This window comes from Sphaeramia orbicularis, chromosome 14, assembly GCF_902148855.1.
Source record: "Sphaeramia orbicularis chromosome 14, fSphaOr1.1, whole genome shotgun sequence".
Lineage (NCBI taxonomy): Eukaryota > Metazoa > Chordata > Actinopteri > Kurtiformes > Apogonidae > Sphaeramia > Sphaeramia orbicularis.
Window position 1 is genome coordinate 28,620,179 of NC_043970.1, and position 27,584 is coordinate 28,647,762.

Consider the following 27,584-nt stretch of genomic DNA (forward strand, 5'->3'; position numbering starts at 1 on the left):
AAGCTTCCCTGAAAAGCCTGGTATAAAGAAGGAACATTAGACTAGCACAGAGTTAGTTGAAACAAGATGCAGGTAAAATGCACTTAAGCATCATCTGCACATTATAAACAGACCATTTAAACCATGGTTGAGTAGCTTAATAATGAAAGTGGTGTATCAGCTTACATGATGTGCTAAACATGCTTTTTGGTCATCTCTGTAGGCTACAAGAAACATGTAAATACAAGCTATTTCCCGTTGCCCAAATGAACGTTCAGATCAGCTCCACACATCACCTGTTCACTGGTACAAGAAGAGTAGTACAGTATGAGTCTGTAATAAGGAAAAGGAGGTGGGTCTGATTTGTTAAACCATGAAATGCATGTGTCCCTCTGCACCTGTGACGATTACATCCATCCAGATACGCATGGCCTCTGGAGATGGCGCCACCATGTAGTAGACCCGATCGTGGGTTTTTACACTGAAGGTAAGCGAGGGGTTGGGGCTCTGGGAGTAAAAAAAAAAAAAAATCAGAAGAAGATATTGGAAAATGGAGAAAGACAAAGCCAGATTTCAGATCTAAAATACTGTGCAAAAGTCTTAGTCCAACATTAGATTTCCGATTCAGATTAATCCAGATTCAAAATATTTCATTAATTCCAAAGGAAATTGTTGGTTTAGTAAAGTTAGAATGACCACACGTGCAATAAGTCTGTATTAAGACACAATCTGTATATATGTGAAGTCTGTGCAGCAGCAAAAACAAAAGTTTCAAAAACACAGCTTCTGTAATCCAATGTGGCAGTATTTACACTTACACTTATCATGATTTTAACATTTTGTTCAGACAATATGTTATTTATTGCATTAATTTTCTGATGTTTAATACCAGGTTTCATTCAACACGTGTTTCTAACATTCATGGGAAGGAATGCTTCTAGGACCAAAAAAGAGTTTGTTTGAGGTGCTCTTTGGAAAAAGCGATTCATAAAGTAGATGACAAACTGGAAGAAAAGTCCAAGGCACTCTCTTTAAACATTAAAATGCCTTTATTACCATGGCATGGTCATATCTAGACCTTAAAAAACACTAATATGCATTTCGGCTTCCTAGGAACCTACAGTTTTCCAGGCTCCTGTTTGACTTCCTGATGAAGGCTTGAAGCTGAAACGCGTAGAAGTGTTTTTTAATGTCTAAATATAGCCATGCCATGATAATAAAGGCATTTTAATGTTTAAAGAGAGTGCCTTGGACTTTTCTTCCAGTTTGTCATCTACATGTTTTTAACTGTTTGTGCTGCTTCTTGTCATGGGGTCAGAGGTCAAACTACGTAGTCAATTTAACCTTTACAACCCATTTAGTTCAGTTTTTTGTATGTCTTTTAAGGCTGTGCACACATTTCCCCGATTTTCTTGCTGCATCTGAAGACATAAATACAAATGCTCATTTAAACCTAAGACTTTTGTGCAGTACTGTATGTTTGCAAGACTAAGAATCGGGCACAGATGCATACAGAGGTACCTACTTTGTGCGCATTCTTTAAGTGGTCATAGTACACCTCCTCTATGGCTTGGAAATAAATGACTCCTTTCATCTTTGTCTCATGTTTGTCTGCGGTAGAGAACATAAACAAAGCTCTGTTTATGGATGTGGATGGATACGATGGATCAAAGCTGCTTCACTTCAGCATCCGAAGTGTTCCAGCGAAGCTTTATGGTGACGTTCACATTTTAACCTGTGCTTTTGGAACAGTGAACAGAAACAGAAGTATTCACCTGCATAGTAGGTGAGTGTCCTTCGATTCTGGTCAAAGACAAACCAGCGCTTCTTCCAGGTTTTGATCTTGCCGCCCATTTTGACCAGGAAACCTCGACAGGTTTTATCAGTGATGGCCAGATGAAAGCAAGCATCTGGATTGTGTCCAGCTGCCTCAATATGGCCGTGGAGATCAAAGTCGTCTTTCCTTACAGGGAGGTAGCGTGTCAAGAGTCGGGACTGTGGATGGAAAAAGCAATGAAACACGTGTCAACATCGCATGGCGCTTGGTTTAAAATATTTTCATGAAACCAGCTGTGCAATAAACACCAGACTTTGCTCATTTAAAGACCTGAGATCTTTGTTTCTCCCGTAGTTTCACTTCTCTTTCTACAAGTTTCTGCCGCCTGCTCGTCTCCTCCTGCAGTCGTTTCTCCAGTTCCTCCCTTCTTCTTCGCTCCTCCTCCAGAGCCTGTCTACGCATCTCCATCTCACGCTCCTGCATATGGAACATCAAGTAAATCTATAACATAAAAAACCCAGATTCTTATAAACTGTACATGTTGTGTGACTGTTACTCGATGTTCGAGGAGCCTCTGCTTCTCTGCCTGTGCCTCTCGGAGTAAACGTTCCATCTCCTCAATCTTTGCCATATTTGATGTACTCGCACTGGTGGAAAATGAAAACAAAAAAGTCAAGAAGATGATTTTTAAGATCAACAAGTTTCTTAAACATAAAACACTATAATCTGATAATCTGACTCTTCTTGTTTACTAGTGCCTAAGATTGACAGATTTCAGACTGACTTCATGCTTCTTTCTTATACGCAGTTACCTCCACGATGTTCAACTAGAGACCAGTTCAAAACAAATGCAGCAGTCGACTGACCATTTGAGATAATTTTGTCTGTAGATTTTAGTTCTCTCTCAGAAGCAAACAGATACTGCTCTCTCCTGTTAAAGTGTATAAACACTTTATCTTTCATTCATAAATCTTTTTTTTACAGTTTACTTTTTGATTACACATGAACATTTATGTCTGTGGACAGAAAAAGACATGATTGTATTAAACAAACAACTTAAGTTAAGCCATTTTGTGTCTCCTTGTTATTATTAAATTGCTCTATTTTATCAAGTGTAAAAAACACAACAGTACATTTACACTAGTCTACAAGCAAATGTTTGCAGAATGAAATAAGTAAAACCTTACCAAATTTAGCTCGCTAATAAAGAATAAATGTTTGTCTCTGAGCTAACAGTGATATGTCTGTACATTAGAATACATTGACTTCTCAGATTCCTTCTAGTCTAAGATTTATAAATCCATTTTATAAATGTGCAATACACGAACCAATGTACTATTACAACCTTTATTTAACCAGGAAAAAGCTCATTGAGATTAAAAATCGCTTTTTCAAGAGTGTCCTGGCCAAGACATTAAAATAGACACTAAAAATATACATAAAATACAATGAAAGTACTAATCACCATTATTTTAAAAGGTACTAAAAGTATAACAACAATGTTCCTTAAAAGTATCTCAAAGCAGAACCCGGTTCAATCAGTTAGAAAAACATCTACATCCACATTTATCCTTTTCAATTCATTTAAAATGACTTTGAATGCATTAAAAGAGACCAATTCCTTTAGTTTAATGTCCGTCTGTAGGTTTATCCAGGCAGTGAGAGCAGAACATTTAAAAGTTTTCTTTCCCAGTTCTGTTCCGACTTTTGGAACTCACAGTGATAACAGATCCTGGGACTGGAGGCTGTAATTATTTAAGTCGTTCTAACAGATGTAGGCCAGCAAATATGATGGAAGCAGACCTAAAATACATTTATAGACTAAAGAATACCAGCGTTTGAGTGCGCGTGTAAAAAGATCTGTCCATCAACTCGAGCCGATAAAAGACAATGATGAGACCGAGCTCTGAGGCCTGTAATAAACCTCAGAGCACCATGATGAACAGTATCAAGGGCATTTAAACACTGAGACGACACATTCATATAAATAATATCCCCATAATCAAGCACAGACATAAAAGTGTATGTATATATATATATGTATAAACAGTTCATTACATATGTTGAAAACATCTGTGAACTACCACTTTTGGCATTTGTATCCCAATTCCTCTTATCAAAGTTTAGCACATGTTATCTCTGAAGCAAATCATTTCTACAAAGTGCAGACCAGTGTTATCAGTTTCCTCTAAATAATCAGTAACAGCTACTTTGTCTCTTCGCAGCTCAAAGTATCAGAGCGTTATTTCATTCAGCTTGCACATCTTCTGACCTTTACTATTCTAGAACTGCTGCTTCTCTGCTTTTTCCGAAACATGTCAGATCTCTTCAAATTGACGTTCATTCCCTCTATCATGTCGGTGTTTGGATGATTTTGTACCTGGAGATGTTGTCCGGGGAGCACGCAGAGAAGCTGGTCTCGAGGCTATCAGAACTGTCCACGCTCACTGTGTCCGAGGCCTGGCTGTTGTCGGGGAACGTGAACAAGTCCAAGAACACGTTGGGTTCAGACACCATCCTGCTGCAGAAATCACTCCGCCTCTGTCTGTCATCATTCATCTGTGCATGACTGTTGCCTGCTGAGATAACACATTATTACAGATACAAACCTCAGCGTGAACCTGTGTTTAAGCACAAATCACAGCTGAAGTCCATTTCTGCAGCTCCCTGGTAATAATGCAAAACATGCAGCAACGAGGCCAGGCAACACTTGGATTGCAAAATATATAACAACTGCCAAGAGACAGCAATTTTACCCCATCTACAAAGTATTTTTCTGTTAAACATTACCTCAAATCAGGTTTACTGATAAATCCCTCACTTAATTATACATTACAGTACTTCTTGAAGTCATATTCTCTTAAATTTTGTGTTATATTATGGGAAAAAAGAGAGGAGGCATCCAACATTCTACCCATATCTGCTCTTTGTCATGAGCTCTGAATGATAAATCCACTTAATTGCAATTGAAGGTGTGTGATCGATCATTATTAACAAAGCACAGTGAAAAAGGCAGGTGTTACATTGTCTATAAACACTCTACACACACTATTAGATGAAGGTAAAGGGACACACAATAACCGAATTGACATAAAGATTGAGGTAAATAATTGCATAGCTCAGTGTCAAATGCTCCACGATGACATGTGGAGGAGGACACGAGGAGGTGGTGATCTCACAGTCCACCTAAAAATTCAAGAAATAATTGGAGGCCTGCACTGACAGGTGTCTAGTCAAACCTTCCACCTGACAGTGATGGGGTTCCAGAGGGATCAGTTCCTGAAATCCCCCACCCACACACACATCAGCATCTGTGGGTTTTTATAGCCTTAGTGAAATCAGCAGACAAACCCAATTTTTTAGCCCCAGAAGTAAACAGAATGTGCCCGCATTTGAAAACCCTCAGCCTTCAGTCCATGCTAAAGTCTTTGCAAACACGGATGGATGGACGATGAAGAACTGATGGCAATACCCTAGAGCAAGGGTAATCACAAAAAACATATAATACTAATTAAATAAGGTATGTGATGATCATGTGTTTCTAATGCTCCAAGTAGTGCTGTTAAAATTAACGCAGATTAATCCATCATCATGATTAATCTGATTAAAAATTTTAATGCAATGAACCCATCTGCAGCACAGAATGACCGTGAACATCTCTGGCAATGCATTTCGAGCAGTTTGTCCAAGTAGAGTTAGCGTCACACATCTGGTAGTGACAGGCAGCGGAACCAACCCATAAAGATGGAAGATGCTAAACAGTACGTTGGCCCTCTGGACAGAAATATGAGGACAAAAAACCCAAGATGGAACAGGTGTCCATCCAAAACCCAAGATGGAACAGGTGTTTCAAGTTGTTTTGTTGAAACTGCTGAAGGTGTTTATCAAATACATTAAGTGCATATATATATTCCCTTCTTTCTTGAGACTGTTTGCTCATGGAAAAAGAACCTCAGTTAATAAACATTAACAATGAATGATATTTAATTGTGATTAATTGAAATTAATCCACAGCAACCCTGTGATTAATCTGATTAAAAATTCTAATCGTTTGACAGCACTAGTTCCAAGTAAACAAAAGTAAATCATTTGTTAAAAGATTTGGATTTGGTTGAAGACATCCTCAGCTGCTCCTAAAATTTGTATTCCTTCAGAAAAGAGCAACAAACCCAAGAAAGCAAAATAAGACCAATGTGTATATGAACAAACATTAGCTTCCTGCATGAACCCCAGTCCTCATAAATATGGAACTAATTAACAAAAACAATATTCTTACCTTATATTGCAAAAAATAACTTATACATTTTGCATTTTGCTTGTTTTCAGATTGTCTGTAAATGAGGTTCCACTAGTGCCTCTACATCAGGGGTGTCAAACTCATTTTAGTTCAGGGGCCACATTCAGCTAAATTTGATCTGCAGTGGGCCGAACCAGTAAAATAATAACATAATAACATATAAATAATGTCAACTCCAAACTTTTCTCTATGTTTTAGAGTGAAAAAAGTAAATTTACAGTATGAAAAGGTTTACATCTACAAACTATCCTTTCAAAAGATGTGAATAACATGAACAAACTGAAAAAATAAGTGTAATTTTAACAATATTCTGCCTCAGTTTATTATTTACACATGTACATTATAACTTACAGATCACAGTGGATCTACAAACACACAAAACATTTAATAACAGACAGAACATTGTTAAAATTGTACTTACTTCTCTTAAGACATTTCAGGTTGTTCATATTTATTCAGGTTATTCACATTTTTTGCAAAATTATATTTTGTTTTAGTGTAAATACATGAAAATATTTATGTTTACAAAGAGAAAAAATTGGAGTTGTCATTATTTATATGTTATTATGATAGTATTTGACTGGTCCTGTCCACTGGAGATTGAATTGGTCTGAACGTGGAACCTGAACTAAAAGGATTGTTTAATATCTTCAGTGTAATTTTTGCATTTCACAAATTCATCCCAGGGGCCGGACTGGACCCTTTGGCGGGCCGGTTTTGGCCCCCGGCCCGCATGTTTGACACCTGTGCTCTACATTGTTCATATTTTATTGGACAACACATGTAAAGAGCCTGAGGTTTAAACCTGACTAAAGGCGACTCTATATGGGTTTAAAACAGACAGGATGAGACAGACTGCTGTTCTGACTCACTCTTCGGCAGACGGCGACTGTTCAGGTCCCGGGAGGAGAAGGTGAAGCCCTGAGGGACGACGCTGCCACAGCTGGAGCTCTGAGACAGAGGAGGGTGGGCCTGAGGAGCAAAGAGCAGCACAAATGTAGGTCAGGACCAGAAACTGTGGAGAAACTGTGGATTCCTGTTTGGGTGGACCTCCATCTCCAGGGACGGAAAGGATTCTGGGTAAAAAAAAAAAAATGAGGGCAATGAAATCACCCTATTTTCATTCCAGATCAGAATGAGCTTGAAGCAGTGTTTCAAAACTTTGGTTTTATTGAAATGATGCAAGAGATTTAGGTCTGGGTTGTTACGAGACCTCGCTCATGCTCTCATACAAAACAGTACGAGACACACCTAACAGCAATATAGTCACACCCTGTCAACTGAAATACACATATTAGTCTAAACACATATTTTACCCCTCCATTAAAAATAATCTGTCTATGACATTTGTTTCAGCACTTTCATTTTATCTGCTTCTTCTTTTGCTCTGAATGGAGGTAATTTTTGGGGCTCATTCTGTATACGTATTCAGTGATATGACACTGAATAAATCTGATCTGAGTCTGAATATCTCTATAGAAACAAGAATGTAAAAAACAAATAAAGAAAAGAAATGACACAAATGTTGAATGTAGACTTCAGATAACATCGATGTAGCAGATGCAGAAGCTTTTGTCTGTTATTAAGTAGAGCAGCAACGTCAAGTTATACAGTCGTGGAAAAAATTGTTAGACCATCAAATGTCATCAGAAACAGTGGTAATGCAATCAAGTACCAACTCCTGTGTGGATCATGTGACTAAAACAGACAGAAAAGAAAACATGGAATGCCAAAAAGCACTGTTTTTGTCAGTATAATGCCATAGCTATTGATGTCAGAACGGAAGTGATTTTGGTTATTACACTGGGTTACAAAAAATGTTTTTTGCAAGTTGTCTAGGTTTTTTCAACTGAATTAGGACCATTTTGCACCGCTAAATCCAAAAATGACATCTGTTTTTCTCAATCAGGTCAGGTCAGCTAATTTGATTTTGAAAAATTTGATCTTCTCACAAAATTGATTACATTTTTGTGACTTTATCAGTTGATTTTTTTATATAGTCCTCACCCAAAATAGGTTTTAACAGAAAAAAAAAAATCATTTTCTAACAGGATTCCTGTTAGGTACAATGGTGTATTCACCGCAGATGTAGCAGAATACGTCAGGCTTATTTTTGCAAGATCTTTTGGTCGAAGCCATTTCATTCACCTGTAAGATTAAAAAAAACATTAATCATAAATTGGCAAAAGTAAAATCTTCAGAACTCGTTTATTGCAAGAAATATAAAAGAATTTTGTATCATATGATGTGAAAATGCCCATAAATGTAAGCAAAAATGTTAAAAAGCCAATATGAAGCATAGTTCAGAAAGTTGACCTGATTGAGCAAAATTAATGTGATCTTTGGATTCAGCACACCAAAATTATCCTAAATCAGCTCAAAAAACTTAAACAATAAATTTGTTGTTGACCAGTGTTATCAAGAAAACATGGAAAATGTCTAGATATCAGCTCTGAAATTAAACTCTAATGAGCTATTTTTGTTGTTATCATTATATTTGTCCAAACAAATGTACCTTTAGCTGTACCAGGCACTACAATGAACAAAAACTGAAGAAAACAAGGGCGGTCTAATAATTTTTTCCATGACTGTATTATAAACTGAAGATAACTGTTAGTTTTGTCAAAATGTATTTTGTCAAAGTGTATTCTTTAACTTATACTTTACAACTTATACACCTTTGACACAACTCCAGTACATCTGTCCATCTCCACGTCTGCAGGTAATTCACCAACTTATACACCTATATGACCTATAAATGATGTTTCAGGTGCACATTTAATATACAAAACAACAGGGATGTGTGTTTTGGGGTGCACTGCATGGATCTCACAAACTGGAGTTTTTCAACGTCACTTTGAAAGATGAAGATGAGGCGTGACAAATCATTACTTTCTCCATGCTACTGACCTAAAATGCTTTTCACATGCAGACATGAAGTCCACGCATAGTGCAAAAAGATCCTTACTGGTGTGTACAGGGCATTAATACAAACATTGCATATGGAATTATCATTTTGAAATGCTGTGTTCAAATACAGGGTTCCTACAGGTTTCTATAAGTTAGATTTAAGTTTTTTTAAGACCTTTTTAAGACTACTTAGAACAGAACTTAATGCATATTTCACGGCCATACTGGCAAAAATTCATGACTCCTAGAATTTAGGAAAACTCGTGTCAACCAGGTGGAGAATGATCTTTTCTCCAACCAGGCATTATTACATTTACACTTCCTCATGCTTACTTTTTGCTTGCTAGCTGTCCCTTACAGTTCTCAAAATCAGCTTTTTCTGTTGACATGTGCAACTAACGGCTGCACGTGTGTTGGGCTGAATGTTCTGCAAAGTTAGCGATAATTGGTTCTTAATGTCAGTATAAATTGTCAGGTTGGAATGGGTGGAACTGAGTTGACTAATGGTACTTTTTTTGAAACTTGGACATTTAACAGACACATTTATAAACAATACAACCAACAAGTTTATGAAAAGATAACTTAAGACCTACCATATTAAATTTAATACCTTTTAAAGACTTTTTCAAGGTATTAAATGTACATTTGGAAATTCAATACTTTTTAAGACGCCCTGGGACCCCTAAAATATGGCTGTTCTTTCATTAACCCTAATTTGATGGACTGAACTAAAGTTCTTTAGCCCCTTTAGATGTTTTGAAGGTTTGGTTTAAGATCAGATTTCACCTTCCAGGACTTTTTGGTCCTATTCTTCTGCTGTCGACTGAAATAACCTCTAAAAAAAGCAGTGACCTTTGGGGGGAGTGTGCGTCCCAGAGATTTGCCGTAGGATGCGAGGAGCTGCTGGTTCCTCTTATGATGCAGGCCATCGCTGGTGTGGGAGGAGTTTTCTTTGCTTCTTCTTCTTTCCTTCAGAGAGTGCAAGTGCTGCAGTGATCACAAAACCCAAAGTCACACTCACAAAACAGACCAAACCAACAGGACTAGAAGACAGACGATGCTGATGGTTCTATTATCTGCTCCGACCTCTTTGATGGCTACAGGGTTGTTAGCGAAGACCTGTCCTTCAGATAATTCTGCATATTTTCCTTCCAAAGTCGCCAGTTTCTCTTTCTCCTGCAGGTGTCAACATAGACTTTTTAGTATAGAAAATACAACATTTACAATATTGACACACAGAGACCTATCTTACCTTCTGAAGCATGATAAGTAAATTGTTTTTCTCTTTCTGGAAATTTTCTCTTTCTTGCTGAGCCTGTAAACTGATCTGTGTTGACTGTTTCTTCAAAGTCATAATTCTTTCCTGTGAAGAATAAGAGACAACAGCTTCTGTAAATATTTATTACACAGAATATACTGGACTAGACCAACAGAAAAAAACCCAAAAACTTTTCTTCTGCTACTGGAGAAAAAACATCTGATCTTGACAAAATGATGATTCCAAATCTGAATCAGAATTTCTCCAGGTTATGTGAACATGTAAAAAACACATATTTTCCAAACTTGTGAGAACATCTTTGATTGTGTACTTTTATGATACAACATGAATCTGAAGAAATTATGTGATAAATGGGTCATTGGCTTTTTAATGTCCCGCATCAAAGAATTAATTTTATTTGTATGTTTATAGTAGATCTTATATATGATGTACAGATTGGTAGCACTTTTAAATTTCGTTGTATTTGTTATAATGACAGTAAAGATATTCTATTCTATTCTATTCTATTCTATAAATCTACGCAGCAGAGCCTATTAACTTTCTCACGTTTAGGTTGAAGTCCATTGGTACCTGGTGTCCATTTCAGAAACATCTTGATGAAATTGTTCACCACGTGCATCACTTAGATCACCCTGCAACCCATTCATTCATAAGCTCATAGCATGTCCTCACTAGTTCTCATAACTTTGCACTCAATAGTTCCATCCTTTGCACTAATGAATCCAAAGATGTTAATTCTAGAGAGCTGATCTTTGAAGGGAATAGAGGATCACCAATGATTTCTCCAACCTGTGGTCAAATGACAATTCCAGTTTTCAGCATTGCATCACTTTGGCCTGCACCAATTATTTCTTTCAGGTCATGAAATCCTTCAGAATTTTGATCCTTTAGAATTCATAGATCTAAAATGCCGGTGTGATACACTACTACTGCCTTTATATTGACTTGTGCATGTCTCAGAGTCTTGAAGTGCTGGAGAACTGGAACCTGAATGAAGCAAAATCTGGTATTTTTCAATCGGCAACCAAATAATTTTTGATTATTGATTTACAGCGTTCACATTAATTAAAAGACAGCGCAGACAGATGACAGAGGTTTTCATAATAATAATAATAATAATAATAATAATAATGGATTAGATTTATATAGCGCTTTTCTATTAAATTATGACACCAGGAAACTAAGACTTTATGAAGAGTTTTTGTTTTGCCAAAGCTAATCATATCCATATTTAGTACTAATATTTTTCTCTTAAATGACACAGCGGTTCATCTGCTGTTTGATCAGTTAACATCCTGTTGATGGTATGAGGTTTACAACTGTTTGCTTCCATTTGTACTCTATGATGAAAGCTGAGACATGAATGACAACAAACCTTTTTACTGTAAAATGTTTGTCTGAAGCTTATTGTATCACTTTGCTGTGTTTTTATCTATAGTATCTTTCTGAAATAATATTAATCTTGGATATCTAAAACATGCTATGTCCATATTTATGTGCAGAAGCTGTGTTTGTAGAGATTACTATAATGAATATTGTTATAGATACTCTATACTGACAGTGTGTGTTGAAGCTAACTTGTATGTACGTTAATATGCTGTAGGAAAACATAATATCTGCTATACATGACATATTTTTGAAACAGTGATGCAGAGACAGCACATATTACAGTGTTATATGGACATTACAACATTAACAAACCCACACACTGTACCTTGCGTGTGACAGAAACACGCTGACACTCAGCGATTTCTCGAAGCACCTCCTGGTGCTGATTCTCTTTTTCCTCATCTTGATTAATCTCATTTTCCAACTTCTGAAAATCCAAATCCTCCAAGTTCTTTGTCTGGTTCTCTGCCTCCTGACAAACAGGAAAAACACACAAAGAAACACAAATCAATTAAAATATCTCTTTGCAAAGTCACGACTGCAGTGTTTTCTGTGATTACGTCATCATATGTGATGCTAATGTGTATTTTAATATCAGACTTTTAGTGACCACCTCAAGAAATTAAATCACAAATCCCAAAATGCAAGAGTTTCACATTTTACTTTTCCTACAAATTGGAGTCAGATGCACTAACAATGTTTATAACACATGGTAGCTATTTGGGGCCCTTCCTAAATCTGTCTGAGGGACACCAGATTTAAGAACACTGAAAGAGAAGTTAAAAAAGAAAAAAGGGGGGGATCCCGCGTTACAAAGAACAAGATCAAGAAACATAATGAATGTGCAAAGAGACGAAGAAAAAATAAAAACAAAGTGTGCAGGCGAGAAATGCAAGCTGAGCTCAAGTGTTTAGTTTTTCTGCAAGTACTGGGTTTTCTTTTGATTTAGGTCTAAATCCCTGATACAAAAACTTACTCATACCCAACTTTATTTTGGGGAAAGCAGAACACACACATTCTCACATGTATTTACAATAGGAGTGAATTAGCAGGTTGAACATGTTCATTTTCTGTTCTACTTTCACATTGTGGCTCTGATGAGGACCTTTGAACATTCTTTTTATTTTGTATAACTCTCTGTGTGTTCTGATGTTTGCATTTTCTCAAATAAAGATGATTTGTTTGTTTGATTTTGCAGTAAATGTAACTGAATCCTGCACAGAGGAAACTGTGGTTAAGCTGAACTGATCCATGGGAGTTGATGCTTTCGCTGCGGCTTTAGCCTCTCAGGACTGCATCCATACTGTAAGTCTAGACGCCAGCTCTCCTCTTACTCAACTCTGCTGACTGCTGTTTGCAGATTTCCAAATGGAAAATGAATAAGTAAAGGTTAGAGAAAATGTGGAAATCCTATCTGGCTTAAAAGTTTAAACCAGTTTTTTTTTTTTTTGTTTTTTTTTTTACCTGTGACTTTTCAGTGGGATCTGTCTTTTTAATACTGTGAATCTTTTCCTTCAGTTGGTCCAGAAGCTCCTTTTCTCTCTGCAGCTGAGCCACCTCTGACTCCTGTTCCCCCTCCAGTAGAGCACACTCCACCTCCATCTGCAGCAAATAACATCACAGAGTACAAAGGGCACACAGGAATGTATGAATTTGAGGTGGATGGGATATGTGAAGATCTAGAAGTAGATTTGTCTACATTGACTCTACACCAAAACATTTTTGGTTCTGTTCTAATGATAAGTGTGTGTTTACTGATTTTTGGCCTTAATTCGAAGTTTTCATGTTCTTAAACACTTTCATACATGCACATTGCAGTTTAAACCTGTTATTGTTGCTTGCAGCTATATATATTCTTGATATCCTTGTCAATTCTGCTGCCTTTTCTGTCATTTATAGATGCTGGTGTTATTTTAACATACTATATCTATTTGTTTCATTATTAGTATGTATTTGTCTTTATTTCCTGCTATTTATGTCACTTTAGTTTTAGTTTGTGCCCAAAAGCTATGGAATTTACTGCCCATAGAGATTAGGCTTTTGGAATCAGTCAAGATTTTTAAGAGTCGTATGAAAACCCATTTTTATTCATTGGTGTTTTTACGATTTTAATCATATTTTAACAATTCAGAGTCCAGAGTTACACTACAAAAATATTGTTGAAATGGCATTATCTTTTTTTTTTTTTTCTTTTATAGCTTTCTGTGATTTTAGTCAGTTACTTCACACAGTGCAGATGTTGAATATAATGACAATGCTACTTCAGTATATATTAATTTATTAATGTATCACTAAATTATAATGCAACCTAAAAATGATGATGCTGCAAACTGAACACGAGGACATTTTCTCTATGTGAAACTTAAATTATATTTGACTACCTTTGGACTAAAGGAACATGAATAATCCAACACTGACTTTATGATGGATTGTTCTTTAGTGCTCATGATTTCCATAAAAATACCCAAACAGCAAAAATATGGAGAATCTAAGCCTCTAATGATAATGATACGTAGTATGTATATATTGACACAAGTATGGTTTCTTTTTTTTTTTTTTTCTTTTTTTTTTGCGGGGGGGGGGGGGGGGGGGGGGGTGTCGTTGGTGAAATAGTGGATGTCCAGGGGCTACATAAGTATTTTATAATGATTTCACTATGCTAAGTATTGCATATAACTTGCTATTTTATGCTATATTTATGTCCTGTATTGCTTTTTCTTTTAAAGTGAAGTATTAATTTATCTTGTAAAGCACTTTGTAACTTTATTTTGACAAATGATAAATAAATAAAGTTTTACTTATTTACTGGGGCGCATGTTGTGGTATTATTATTATTATTATTATTATTTTTACCAAAAAGTGGTAGGCGCTTTAACTTTTATTTTTAATTTTAATGCCTGACATTACATGTGATAAGTCTCTATTTTTAAAGTAAATAACAAAACATCTCCTGTTTCAACAAAAGAAAATAGTGGGAGAAAGGGACCAGCGCATTTAAATAAATAATATCTTTCAGAAATAAACAAATCGCTTTCTGATAATCGTACAAAGGAGAAAAAAACGTGCACAAAGGTGAGATTCTCAGTCTATTTGTCACTTTTTTCCAATAGCAAAGTGAATGCAAACTGTACAATAACAGCTGGGTTTTATACCATAATATACACTGTAACTGTGTACAAATGCTGCCTTACATTGAAAAATAAAAGTTCTAAAAGATGAATGCATGCCTCTGACTTCACTTTTGTTGACTTAAAGTAAAATTAATACATTGAAAGAATTACAGCATAAATATATCGTATATACAGGATTTATAAATATTTACAATTGTGAGAACCAAAAAGGACGCTCACCAGAGGAATAAATGATGGAACAAAAACCTCCTGTACATTGCCCCTATCACACATTCCTAAATCTACATCACATTTCATTAAAACAATGACTAAACCATTGTCCAGATGTGAGTTTTATTCATAACGTACCTCTCGAACTGACTCTTCCATCTGGTTGTCCAGGTCTTTGATCTTCTGTTCCAGCTCCTCTATATTGTTCAGGACTTGGATCCTCTCTTCTTCTATATGCGTTACTTCCTGTTTTAGTTGCACACTTTCCAACGCCTGCAGTGACAGTGGGAATGCAAATAAATTCTTGGCTCTGCAGAGGATTTCAAACAGTGCATTAGCAAACACTGCAGAAACTGCTCTAACTGTAACTTGTAATCTTAAATCTAATGCCTTATTGATCTTGCTTTGAGAATAATATACTATGTAACAGCAGGTTGTATGAGATTATTATTAATGCTTTAAGGACATCGTTTTACTCTTATGTAGCAATGCTTAAATGTCCTTTTTTTGCACATTCGTCTAAGTCACAGTCAAAGATGCTAAATGTGAATAATAACATACACATAAATAGATTAATGAGATGCACAACAAGCAGCACATTAAAACCAGTTCATGAGAAACTTCTTGTCTCCATGCACACAGTTTGTTATTTTACTGCCCTAAAATGCCAGCCAGAATTAGATTTTGTTGAATTCGATGACAGCAGCTGCTGTTTTAACTCATCCAAATCTGGAGCTCTGACAACAGGGACGGGATTCTTCTCTGCTTGCTGTAATGGAAATCTGTATCACTGCCCTCCACTGCCAGCCTCGCCAAAATACTCCCACACATCTCATCCGCTACCAACATCACACAAAAAGACATTCATACTGGGCTGATGTGCATTTAATTGATCCTACATTATCTGGTATTCTTCTTTAGAGGAGCCTGGAGGAATGACGTTACGTGGTCAAGCTCTCATGTGGCGAGCAGGTCTAGCATTTTAGACTTTCTCAGCCACATTGTTTCTTCCTGTGAACACTGCTCTGAGGAATGCGAGAGATGAAGGAGAAGGTACTAGGAATCTGTAAACATCTGTCACTATTGACACACAGCAGAAAAAAAAACCCATCTCTACCTCCACTTTGAAAACTTAAATAGACTCAAAAATTGGTTCTAAGGCCGGTCGATTACCTGCTGAAGTGTAAACTACAACTTCTATTTTCATAAGCTCTTTCATCTATTTATCTTAGGTATAAAGTTTAAAACATCTGGAAAAGACTCATGTCTGTGCAATGCGTACACACCAGCATTCTTCCACTCGCACACGCTCATATACACTCGGGCACGCACATACATACACATGTGCAGACTAATTCTCCGTGGGATAAAGTCATTTCCTGCCCCCCCCTCTCTCCTTAAAGGGTCTGAAGAACTGAGTAGTAAAGCAAAACTAGAACTTCATTAGAACCAGACACACTGTTAGGCTGTAGAGTGGAAAAAGCTGCACTTTTACAGTGACAGTAACACTAAAACGAGACAGTGGGGGTGAAATGAAAGTGATGATACATTTATTTTTATTTAATTTACAAAGCAAACAGTTAGATCTCAGTTTGTAGAATGAGACTTCCAACTGTAACTTCACGAAAAAAGACTCCTCTGAGTTTAACATATAGAATTATCAAGGTATACACTGGGATTTCTCTCATTATGCATCTGAGCAACACAGGAAATGTACAGAGTTCCAACTGCAAACACAGCTGGATGTTTTTTTTCTAAATCATCTCCAACAAGACCCTCATGTACTGAATAATTTATGGAAAACATACGGTGTACGCACCCACTGTGACACGAAAAACTGTTATAGTATATGATAATTATGATTTCCATTGTACATGACATCTCCTACCTTCTTGGCAGCTCCTTAACATTTCCCTTTAGAGAGTTAAAATAAAGAGGTATATATCGCTTACATTATAAAACATATTAAACACTATGTTCCTAAAGCTAGATCACTACACAAAGGATGAAATTAACCCATAAATACCCAGTGCTACTTTTGTGTCAGGTCCCAAATAAATTTTTCTCTCTATTTAACCTTTCTTAAGTGGTTTATCACCATTTATCAGAATATTATCCTCTCCATTTTGCATTTTTTCAGTGAAAATCCAGTATTTTCCAATATTTATTTTATTGATCATGTACTTTAATCATCATGCTGACATTACATTTGAGGGTTATCATACCAAAAAAAGAGAAAACTTGAGAAAAAAGTGACTTTTCCAGTAGAATATATCATTAACTGAACATAATCCAAGCAACTCCATCCACTGTCACTGATCCAACTCCGTGGGTTTTACTGGTGAATCAATGTTGTAGAAGACTGCAGTGTTTCCATGGTAACTATGGAGCTTCTGAACATCCAAATGGGTCATATCTGATGACCATGAAAAGCCGACAAACTGCATTTTACACCAATTATTTACATGTATTGATAGGATTAGTGACTCTAAGGTTATTAATCATTTTAGATCAGTAGATGCTTTTGGTCACTGGTGTATATTTGGGTCTTTATGGGTTAAAATCATGGATTTCTATTTTATTTGATCATCCGATGGCATAGTTGTAGGTCTATTTTTTTTTACAGAATATTTATCCAACTTTTGTTATAACACATTAAAGTAGAAGTGAATGATAAACGCATCATGTGTTGTTTGCATAACCATGTGAATGCTGTTCAGTAACAGCTGTGCAAACTAACAGTTCCCTCCAGAATAGAGCATAAAGGTGGTGGAACTGTCTCAGTCTTACATATTTATTTGCTAACTTTGACACTGTTAATGAAGATTAAAGTTACATTCTGTGGAAATGTAGAGAGGGAAAGGAAAAGTAACCTGGAAATGGAGAGCGTTTATGCTGATACCACAATGAGTAAACAAAGATAAACAGCCCACCAGAAGTCTGATTAAGTACATTCCACTGCAGGGGTGTGTGCTGTATAATGGTTTTTACTGCAGCTCGACCCTGTTTTCACTGTATCGTTCATTTTGTACTAAGACGTGACGGTGAGGAGGAAGGAAAGTAAGAACTTGTGCTTTTAAAGTGTTTTCCCTCAAGTTAAAAATATCTGATGAAATGATAGAATATATAAAAGACTTTTTATAACATCTGATGTGTGTTTTGAGGCTCTTACTTTGGCTCTGTGGTGTGTGGAGGGGGAGGGGGCGCTGCTGTTGAGGCTGACGGCAGGTGAGTGGGACCTGGCCTCCCTGTAGCCACTCTGCTGACCCCGCTGGCAGACCTGCTGCTCCTCGCTGAGCTGGTAGTCCCTGGTTTTGGCCCCGAAGCAGCTCTCCTGTGCCGTACTGCTGGGAGAGTCAGAAAACACCGACTCATCGTCTGACACCTGCAGTTTCTCCAGCTCCTTATTGATCTTCTGCAGGTCGGACACAGCTGAGCCGGTGGGCTCCCTCTCCAACTCAGTGCAAAGGTTTAAGATGGTCTCAAGACGCTGACACTCCTGTAGACACACAGCATTGGTACATCATGATCATTACTTGCACAATAATATACCACTATAACATTATGAATTTGTAACATAAAGTGGAAATGACAATTTTCACTTAAATGTAATGAATTATCCTACATTTTCTGATAAAGGCATGGAAGACAAACCATAGATAAGCTATTAAACCAGTTCTTTGGACATGTATGTAGTGCATTCATAATATGCATCTCATTTGGAGTTTTTACTGTAAGACAGCTGTGACAGCTGTGACAAACATCCTCTCTAGTGAAGAAGAATGCCCAAAAGAAAAGCCCCCATGTCTGGTTCGAAGGAGAACAGGACTTACTATTAATATTTATTAGATTTTTAGATATGCAGATATGTTCTTAGATATGTTCAGCCAACCTCAGTGTAAATTACATGAAAGCCTTTCTACCACAAGGCTCTGGACTGGTAAAAGTACATACAGCAGAGGCCTCTGTGCTATAAATCTGTAAATACATGGTCATCATCAGCTGCACTAAAAAGCCAGAGGACACTTGTTCCTCTCAGTCAATGGTCATTTTTTCATCCTTATTCATGCAAGTTATCGATTTGTACTGTTGATTTCCAAGAGGGTTTGACCCTCTGATGCGAACACATTCTAGATTATATAGTTTTCTAGTATTGTGAGAGGAGTCTTGCTAATTATGGCTCCTTTGTGGGTGATGATCATTTTAGTGAAAAAATCCTAAACATGAAACTGATGAAAACCATCCCAGTGGCTCATACATTAGAATATGGCTCCATTTTAGCTCCTGAATTCAGCGACATGGGTCTGAATCCATCTTGGGCCCTTTACTGCATGTCATGACATCTGTCTCTTCCTTGCGTTTCTTGTCTCTGTTCTGTTTCCATCTAATAAAGCAGTTTTACACAAAGAAACTCACCAGTCTTTGTACTTTCTGCTCCCTGAGTCGTTCATCTCTCTGGTGCTGATGGTAGTCTCTGAGCTCCTCTTTTCCATTCAGAGAGCTGATGCTACCCACCCTCTGTCCTGGACTCAGTCCACCCTTCCCAAAGGATAACCTCCGCTCTCCAAAGCCCAGATCTAAGCCTGTCCCGTCTAACTCTATACCCAGAGAGCTCAGAGAGGCCATGCTGGCCCTCCTGGGAGTGCTGGGCATGCTGGCTGGTACTGTCACATCTGGTGGCTGTTCAAGAGAGGACAGACTGCGTCGTGCTCCCGCTGAGCTCGCTGCTCTGTGGGAGCCCACCGAGTGGCGTGTTGGTAGTGATAAAGTGGGGGGGTCTGCTGGATGGTGGAGCCGTGGAAGAGAGCGGCTGTGCATCCCAAGGCTGTTGAGGGACCCAGTGGAGTACTTCCTCTGACGGGACTCCCCTGCTTTACTCTGGGAGTACAGCCGGCGGCCCATACGGGGGCTGGAAGGCACACTGGCCGCTCCACTTTTGACCCTGGGGGAGCGAGGATGGGACTCGCCATAGGAGGAGAGCAGGGACGAACCATCGTTAGAGAGGAGGAGGCTGTCTTGAGACTGGTGGCGAGAGTGGGAATGACGGAGGAAGCCGTTTGAACTCATCTGACGTTCACCCTGGCGAGGTGACGGAGGCACGCTACTGCTCGACATATAGGAGAAGGTTCTGGAGGCAGACGGGGGGCGCTCCATGTTGCTGAGGACTGACAGCGGCCTCGTGGGCTGCGATCCGACAGGTGAGGGCACGCTCAGGTACTTACGGCTGCACTCAGCCGCCCTCAAACTGGCCTCCAGAGCGCTCTTCCTCCGCTGCAGCGTCTCCATCAGCTCCTGTAGTTCAGCCTTAGAGCGGGAGCCCCTCAGCAGTGTCCCTCCCACTGAGCCACTGCTGCCATGCTCAATCTTCACACAGTCTGCAAGAAAAAAAATGAAGGTTAACAGAGCATATAATCCTCACAGAGTCAGGTTTAATGTAACAAGGAGGAGAGGAGCTACAGTACAACATATGTGCTGAGTAAGAGGGGAAAACCAGAAAAGAATGTACGCTCATACACTTCTAAACCCAACACAAACATTGGCTCAATCAGTGCTTCAGCTTCTTCTAAAAATGGAAGAATGCTGGTGGACCAAGACAAAAAAATGCACCATAGTCTGGACTGTAAAAGAGACGCTGAGGACACCTTCTTCTGCAGACCAAATATCTTAGTAAGCAGAGTCAGGGACGACTGGACAAAGTTACAACAAAGGTGTTGATGTGATATTACAGCATGTCTACCTCCTGAACACTTTTATTCTGAAGACTCAGTAAATGTGTGTGGACATGGGAAAGTAAGATGTCATCCAAGATGCAGTGAAAAGGAGCTCAACCTTAACATCTACAGCAGGAAAACACAACACAGACATTAATGAAGCATTAACGGGGTCATATTTATTTAAACCCACTTTTATTAGTCTTTGGTGCATTTATTTGTGTATTTGGACCCTAATAGTTCCAAAAGTTTGAATTTGAACCCTCCAGGTGCTGCAAAGTTATCTTTATATTCATTTTTGGCAAAAATCGAGTGGATTTCTGCAACCTGTTTAAATTCCTGCTTAATTTGTTACATCTATAACTAGTTATGTCACAACATTTGCACATATAAGGTCAAGACTTGCAACAAACACTTCTAGCCATAATTGTTTGCCAGCAGCATTGGTTGTAGGCCACACTGAAAATATGTCCAAACTTCAAGCCGATTACCTAAAACAGGGGTGTCAAACTCATTTTAGTTCAGGGGCCACATTAAGCCCATATTGATCTCAAGTGGGCCGGATCAGTAAAACAATAGCATAATAATAGGTAAATAATGGCAACTCCAAATTTTTCTCTTTATTTTAGTGCAATCAAAATTAAATTATGAAAATATGTACATTTACAAACTATCAAACCAAAAATGATGTGAATAACCTGAAAAAAACTGAAATTTCTTGAGAAAAATAAGTGCAATTTTAACAATATTACACCTCAACTTACCATTTATACATGCATATTACAGACTCGATCTACAAAGGCACAAAATATTTAATAACAGGAAAAATAATGATAAAATTTCACTTTTCAGGTTTCAGGTTTTTCACATTCAGGATAGTTTGTAAATGTTAATATTTTCATAATTTAATGTAAGTTTTTACACTTAAACAAAGAGAAAAATTTGGAGTTGTCATTATTTAGAGGTGTAATGTAATACAGCTAAAATTTGCTTAGAGGTATTATTTGTCTTTGTGCATAAGAAATCAATATAAGTGAATCCCCAAAGGAACTTTGTGTTGGTAAATGCAAGTTATGCAAATGTACAGGATTTCAGTTCTGTTCAACATGTTGATGGTCATATGAACTATGTTTTCAGGTCAAAAATGTCCAATTTCATCACAATTAATGCTATATTTTCATGTCACAAATGACCAAGTAATATTTTAACTGAATTTACTTGAAAAACAAATATTCTATTCTTTTAGATTCCCCAATTTTTCTTACAAGATTATATCCTACATATCACATGTTTTATTTTTACAGGTTGCAATATGGAGTATGGTGCGGATCCATCCTGCTTATGTTACATGAATACATACATTAAGAATGTCACATGTCACTTTTTAAATCAACAGTTTTCTAATAATAAGCATTTTTATAAAGAAATAGCAATTCTATATTGTTATTTACTCTTTAGTATGATGATAAACTATACAATAAATAATTATGATCCTAGTTTTTGCACAGGGATCATTTGTGGAAACGGTGACATGGCTGCCGAGCATCAGTATGATGGGATCCAGGACAACCATGTCACATCCGTCCACTGCCACATTTTGTGTTTTTGTGTCAGCTGTTATTGTTTTAGATCCACAATACTAACATTTATGAATAAGAGGATAATTAGCAATAGTAAGTATATAAGTTTATCACTAATAAAGTACTGGTACTGACCAGAGCATCATGGGTAATGTCACGTCTGTCCACCAGCAAAAGTTTTCACATACACGAGCTATTCAAAATCCAATATTTCTGAAAATATAGCTTCCAATGTCAAATAATATCAGTAGCCTGTGCACAAATGTATTAGCATTATTTCAACACAATTCTATGCATTTCTTACAACTTTTTTTTTGACAAAAATGGCCACTCATTTGGCCCCCATAAATAAATTTTAGCCCAATATTATATTTTGCACATTAAACTAAGAAAAACTGGAGTTATTATTCATAGGTTATTATACTATTATTTTAGTTGAGATCACATTGTTCTGTATGTGGAACCTGAACTAAAACAAGTTCGACATCCTTGATTGTGAATATCTTAAGTGTAATTTTTGCGCTTTGCAAATTCATCCCGCGGGCCTAACTGGAAACTTTGGCAGGCCGGTTTTGGCCCCTGGGCCGCATGTTTAACACCCCTGACCTAAAATGTTCAATTGCTGGTTGAACTGGACAGAGCAGCACAGCCAACAACCTGGAGGGGGTGGGGCGCAAAGTGGCTCATTTGCATTTAAAGGGCCAGCGCTCAAAACAACCTTTCTCAGAAACAGGGTTGAAGATGGACCTGTGGAGTTGAATTAATGAAGAATTCACACCCAAGCACAGCATTTACAGTTTATGTAGACCACAGGGAAATGTTTTAAAATGCATAATTCCATTTAAAAAAGCTAAATGTCACTCCTTTAATATGAATCCAAAAACAATATGACAGGGGCAATTTCATGCTTTTAAGTGCATTTTTTGATATCACGTACATACTTTGACCTAAACACGGCTTTGAATGCAGGATAATTACTCATACTGAAGTGATACAAGTATTTTTACTCAAGTTAAGGGCACTTCTTCAACTGCTGCACATAAAATAAACCTTATCCTGCCTGTTGTCTTACCTGCACCGTAGCTCATTGTGGCCACAGAACTCCTCTGAGGAAGCATGCTCATGTTCATCTGATTCAGTCTGAGGATGTAGGATACAGCTCAGCCCTATGCACTTATTGCCTGGGCAGAAAATAAAAGACAAAGACAGAAGATTAGGAACGAAAATTAACTTGATCCAAAATAAACAAATTCTATGTGTTGCTTGAAATCGGAGCAGGATTGCGTGGGGAGCATGTTAGCGTGCAGCCAGCAAGCGTCTGAATCTGTGAATGTTTTATCAGATGCTCAGTGACACTTCTCCAGCTGAGGTTAGAAAATAAGTGAGAAACTTACAGTCATAGCATTATGAAACAGAAACTTTTTAATGTAATAAATTAGAGCAAAACGTTGCTATTGATCGGATTAGTTTTGCAGGGTTTGGCTTCAGTCATATCTGCGGCTGTTCTAAGATTTCTCAACTGTAATTACTGACTTTAAGGGAAAATAATAGCTCAAAAAAACAAATTGCATTATAACGGGATCTTACTGCTATTAAAGTAAAACATTAAAATTTTTGGACAACGTTTTTTTTTTCCATTGTTGATATTGGCAGATAAATCCCTTTTTTTCCTGCCTTAAGCTATCATTAAGTCACCCTTTAGAATTCTACTGTTGGTCGACCTGTAAAACAAAGAATAACAACAAAAAACATTACAATACTTTACATTATCTCACAATACATTATTTCACTTATGAGTATTCTGTTATACACAATACAACAGTGCTTCAGCTTAAGCTGCTCTAGATGGATTAATGGAAAGTGAAAAACGTTCCCAAAGTCAAATTAGGAAAACAGACGTGAAGGAAAGTTTTTATATTTCTGGCTCAATGATACCAATAAAACCCAAGTCTGAAAAGCAGCACTCTGTGGACTAATCGATCTTTTTAGCCCCACACTCGTGACAAACGCTCCTTTGTCGTCCCTTGGAGACCCCGACTCACTGAGGGGGCAGCCAAAGTTTGGCCTGGACTTGGAATATTTGAGGAACTGAAGTGTGCTGCTGCTGCTGCTGTGATGATAAATTAATTGAAAGAAAACTGACTGGGACTCTTCTTGTATCTTAAAATAGCATAACAGTTTGTGCTCACAGTATTAACTACAGATAAAATACTATACAGTTGTATGCATACAACTAGTGCATAATTGTATTATCTGCTTATGTAAATTGGATGTCATAACTTAAATACTACGACTACTTCTGCAACTACTATTAAAAATAGGGATACAACCAAGAGTAATTTTCATTGTCATTTAATCTGTTGAGGATTTCCTCAGTCAGTTATGTCTTTGATCTATAAAGAATCAGAACATGACCTCAAATATCATTACCATTTTTGTTATCGGAGTGTACAGAAATATCCAACTCGAGAAGCTGAAATCAGAGACTTCTGACTTTTTTTGTATAAATTAAATATAATCAAAATAGTTGGTGATTAGTTTAATCCTTAAAGACCTAAAACTATTTTTGGAGTGACTTCCAAATGATTTTGTCTCTATCTTTAATCTTTCATAGGTGATTTATCACCCTTTCTTACAATATTCTCCCCTGCATTTTTGCATTTTTCAGTGAAAATCAAGTATTTTCCTATATTTAATTACAGATCATGTGGATGTTCATTAAAGCTCAAAATAAATTCAAAGGTTGTTGTACTGAAATAGAGAAAACTGATAAAAAGTGACTTTTTCAGCAAAATATATCATTAAAGCAGCATATGACGTTCATCACAATTTTTTTTTTCAAATGTGTAAAACTCTAGTGATATCCTAATTATCACTAATCCATTAGTCTTTCTGTGCTTATGCACCTGAATCACTTCCCTCATGGTGAACAACTTCAAAGATGACTCCATTATAAACACAGTCTGTTTGTTTACATAACAAACTGAAACGGCACTCGGGCCTTTTCGGAAATTTGGTCATGCAATGCATTATGGGAATGGCGACCAAGCAAAAGTAGTTTCTCACAGATTCGGCAAGAAAAGGAGCCAGATCGCTGCAACGTAAAATTATAAAGTCCACCAGTGTTGTTTTAAAGAATGAGTATAGTCAGTGGATGGAGGTAAAGGTGACATTTGGGTTCAACACTCATGAAGAGACAGCAGAATTGCTGCTGTGTGAAATTCCCATTCTCACAATGCACTTTGTGACAAAATTTCCAAAAAGGTCCGAGTGATGTTTCAGTTTATGTAAACAAACAGACTGTGTTTATGATTGACTCATCTTCGAAGTTGTTCACCGCAAGGGAAGTGATTCAGGTACATAAGCACGGAAAGACTAATGGATTAGTGATAATTAGGATATCACTGAGGTTTTACAAATTTGACAAAAGATTTGTGATGAAAGTCATATGCTGCTTTAACTGAGCATAAAAACAAGCATCTACAACCACTGTCATGTGTCAAACTACATTAGTTTTACTGGTGAATCAATGTTGCAGAAGATAACAGTGTTTCTACATTCAATGTGGAGCCTCTGAACATCCAAAAAAGGCAATTCTGATACCACTGAAAAGCTGACAAACAGTATTTTATCTGAATTATTTAAACGTCTTGATGGGATCAGTGGTTCAAAAGTTATTCAACATTTAGGATCAATAAATGGTCACTGTGTAGGTTTTTGGGGGATATCAGTTGACGACTACTCAATTATGGACTGAAAGTCCAAATAATCACAGCAGTAGTAGTTGACGAAGAAAAAAAATCATGTCACATTTTTCACGGATAAAAACAAATATTGTTAAATTGATCATTAATATAGTCAGCGATGATGTAAAATTTTCCTCTTGTAAAACTGGAAAGAAAATCCCATTCTAAACCTAAAAGCCTACCAGCAGTAAATACCTCAAAAAAGACTAAAAAAAGCATCTTCAGAGCCTGACTCAGACAGACCAGACTGAGTGAAGACACCAGTGATGTGAGAACAATCCCAAAAGTCAGATGTTAGAGTTATCCTGAATCCACAGGCACAGACAACACACACACCACAGAGAAAAGGAGAGACAGACGGAGAGAGGGATGGCGGATCCAAGACTTTCTAGTCCCGCTGTCTGGAGAGAGGGCCTACAGGAAGTGGGGTATCCTTTTACACAGTCACACAATCAATCAGCATGAGTTCATTCTCCAGACCTCCTGAAAAAGGGGAGAGAAAAAAGCCCAGCCTCATGTCAGGAGCAAGAGTTTTTACTGCATCACCCAGACTACAGACCAGCAGGGTACTTCAGATCATAAACACACACAGACAGTTTGATCACTGATAAGACGACTTTCATCTCATGTGTGGAAACACTGTGGAGTTAAATGCGTTCATCAGTGCACACAGCTCTTATACTGATGCTTTACAACATAGGCTCAGCTGGATGATTCTACTCAGCAAATCAGTGTCTGAAAGGAAGTGAATTATAATAATAGTGAGGTTGGTGGCTTTCAAATACATTTGAATAGTTGTATGATGTATCAACAATTTCAGAAAAAAGTCTTACCAAACAAAAATAACACCACTTGACTTTTGACATATTTCTTTTGCAACAGCTTCACATCTGACTGAGTTTTGGGGGGAAAAAAATTAACCCTTTAAGAAATTAATCTAACATGTGCATGCAGACACTCAACTTCTGGAGCATCTTCATAAGTTTTTAGTTCTATTTGTAAATGTGTTTACCTGAGTGTTTGTCCTGTGTAGTCTGTCATGAGACGTGGATTTCCAGCAGCATCACCCGAAGTGTCGATTAGGCAATGAAGACTCACACTGTTGACTTCTGCCTCAAATAAACACAACTAACCTGTGTTTTGTTCCCCATTCACACTGTTCAGCTGGACTTTTAGCCGCTGCTGGAACTAAACTCTCCTCTTTCACTGTCTGAAGCAGCAGAGTAATCCAAAGTCTTCCCATGACAAAGAAAAAGACAGGAGACCCTCTCCCCTCCCACCTCCTCCTCCTCCTTCATGTCTCATCTAGGGGGAGTGTTTACTTCTCAGCATCAGCGCGGGTTGCACTAGGGCGCCCTCCTCTGGTGAGGTAAAGAACTGCACTTATGAGACAGGGAACAAAAAAGTAGATTAAAAGAAAAACCAGAGAAAACTAGTCACCTTTTCCATTTTTTACAGAAAAAAATAAGCCTCAAAATAAGTATAGTATGCTTAGTCCTCATTGGTTCAAGTGATTGCTTCTCTCTGCAGCTGACTGTGACCTTTGACCTTCTGGGCAGAGATCAATATGCGATC

The 27,584-nt window shown here is 37.5% G+C and overlaps 1 protein-coding gene across 2 annotated transcripts; it reads right to left on the reverse strand.

Moving 5' to 3' along the window:
* On the reverse strand, positions 1-27,245 carry phldb2a (pleckstrin homology-like domain, family B, member 2a). 2 transcript variants are annotated; one of them, XM_030155063.1, is made up of 17 exons: positions 27,022-27,245; positions 23,336-23,444; positions 19,389-20,347; positions 18,145-18,471; positions 15,111-15,245; positions 13,096-13,233; positions 11,957-12,103; positions 10,216-10,326; positions 10,050-10,139; positions 9,816-9,950; positions 6,926-7,025; positions 4,137-4,332; positions 2,313-2,403; positions 2,087-2,233; positions 1,755-1,974; positions 1,505-1,590; positions 1-486 (listed from the first exon to the last, which is right to left on the reverse strand). In XM_030155063.1, exons 2-17 carry the CDS (start codon positions 23,391-23,393, stop codon positions 346-348), a joined length of 3,081 nt encoding a protein of 1,026 aa, XP_030010923.1. In that variant the 5' UTR covers positions 23,394-23,444; positions 27,022-27,245; the 3' UTR covers positions 1-345. The 2 variants fall into 2 exon arrangements, with proteins under 2 accessions (XP_030010923.1, XP_030010922.1); XM_030155062.1 differs by having other exon boundaries at positions 4,137-4,335.
* Between the last annotated feature and the right edge of the window lie 339 nt (positions 27,246-27,584).

What these genes read in the sequence shown, in the direction of transcription:
- phldb2a (XM_030155062.1), bottom strand. Translation starts at nt 23,393, where the DNA reads ATGAACATGAGCATGCTTCCTCAGAGGAGTTCTGTGGCCACAATGAGC. An exon ending in TACTTATCATGCTTCAGAAG is followed by an intron (nt 10,140 to 10,215) that starts GTAAGATAGGTC and finishes TGACACCTGCAG; the next exon opens with GAGAAAGAGAAACTGGCGAC. An exon ending in CAGTCGCCGTCTGCCGAAGA is followed by an intron (nt 4,336 to 6,925) that starts GTGAGTCAGAAC and finishes GTGTTATCTCAG; the next exon opens with CAGGCAACAGTCATGCACAG.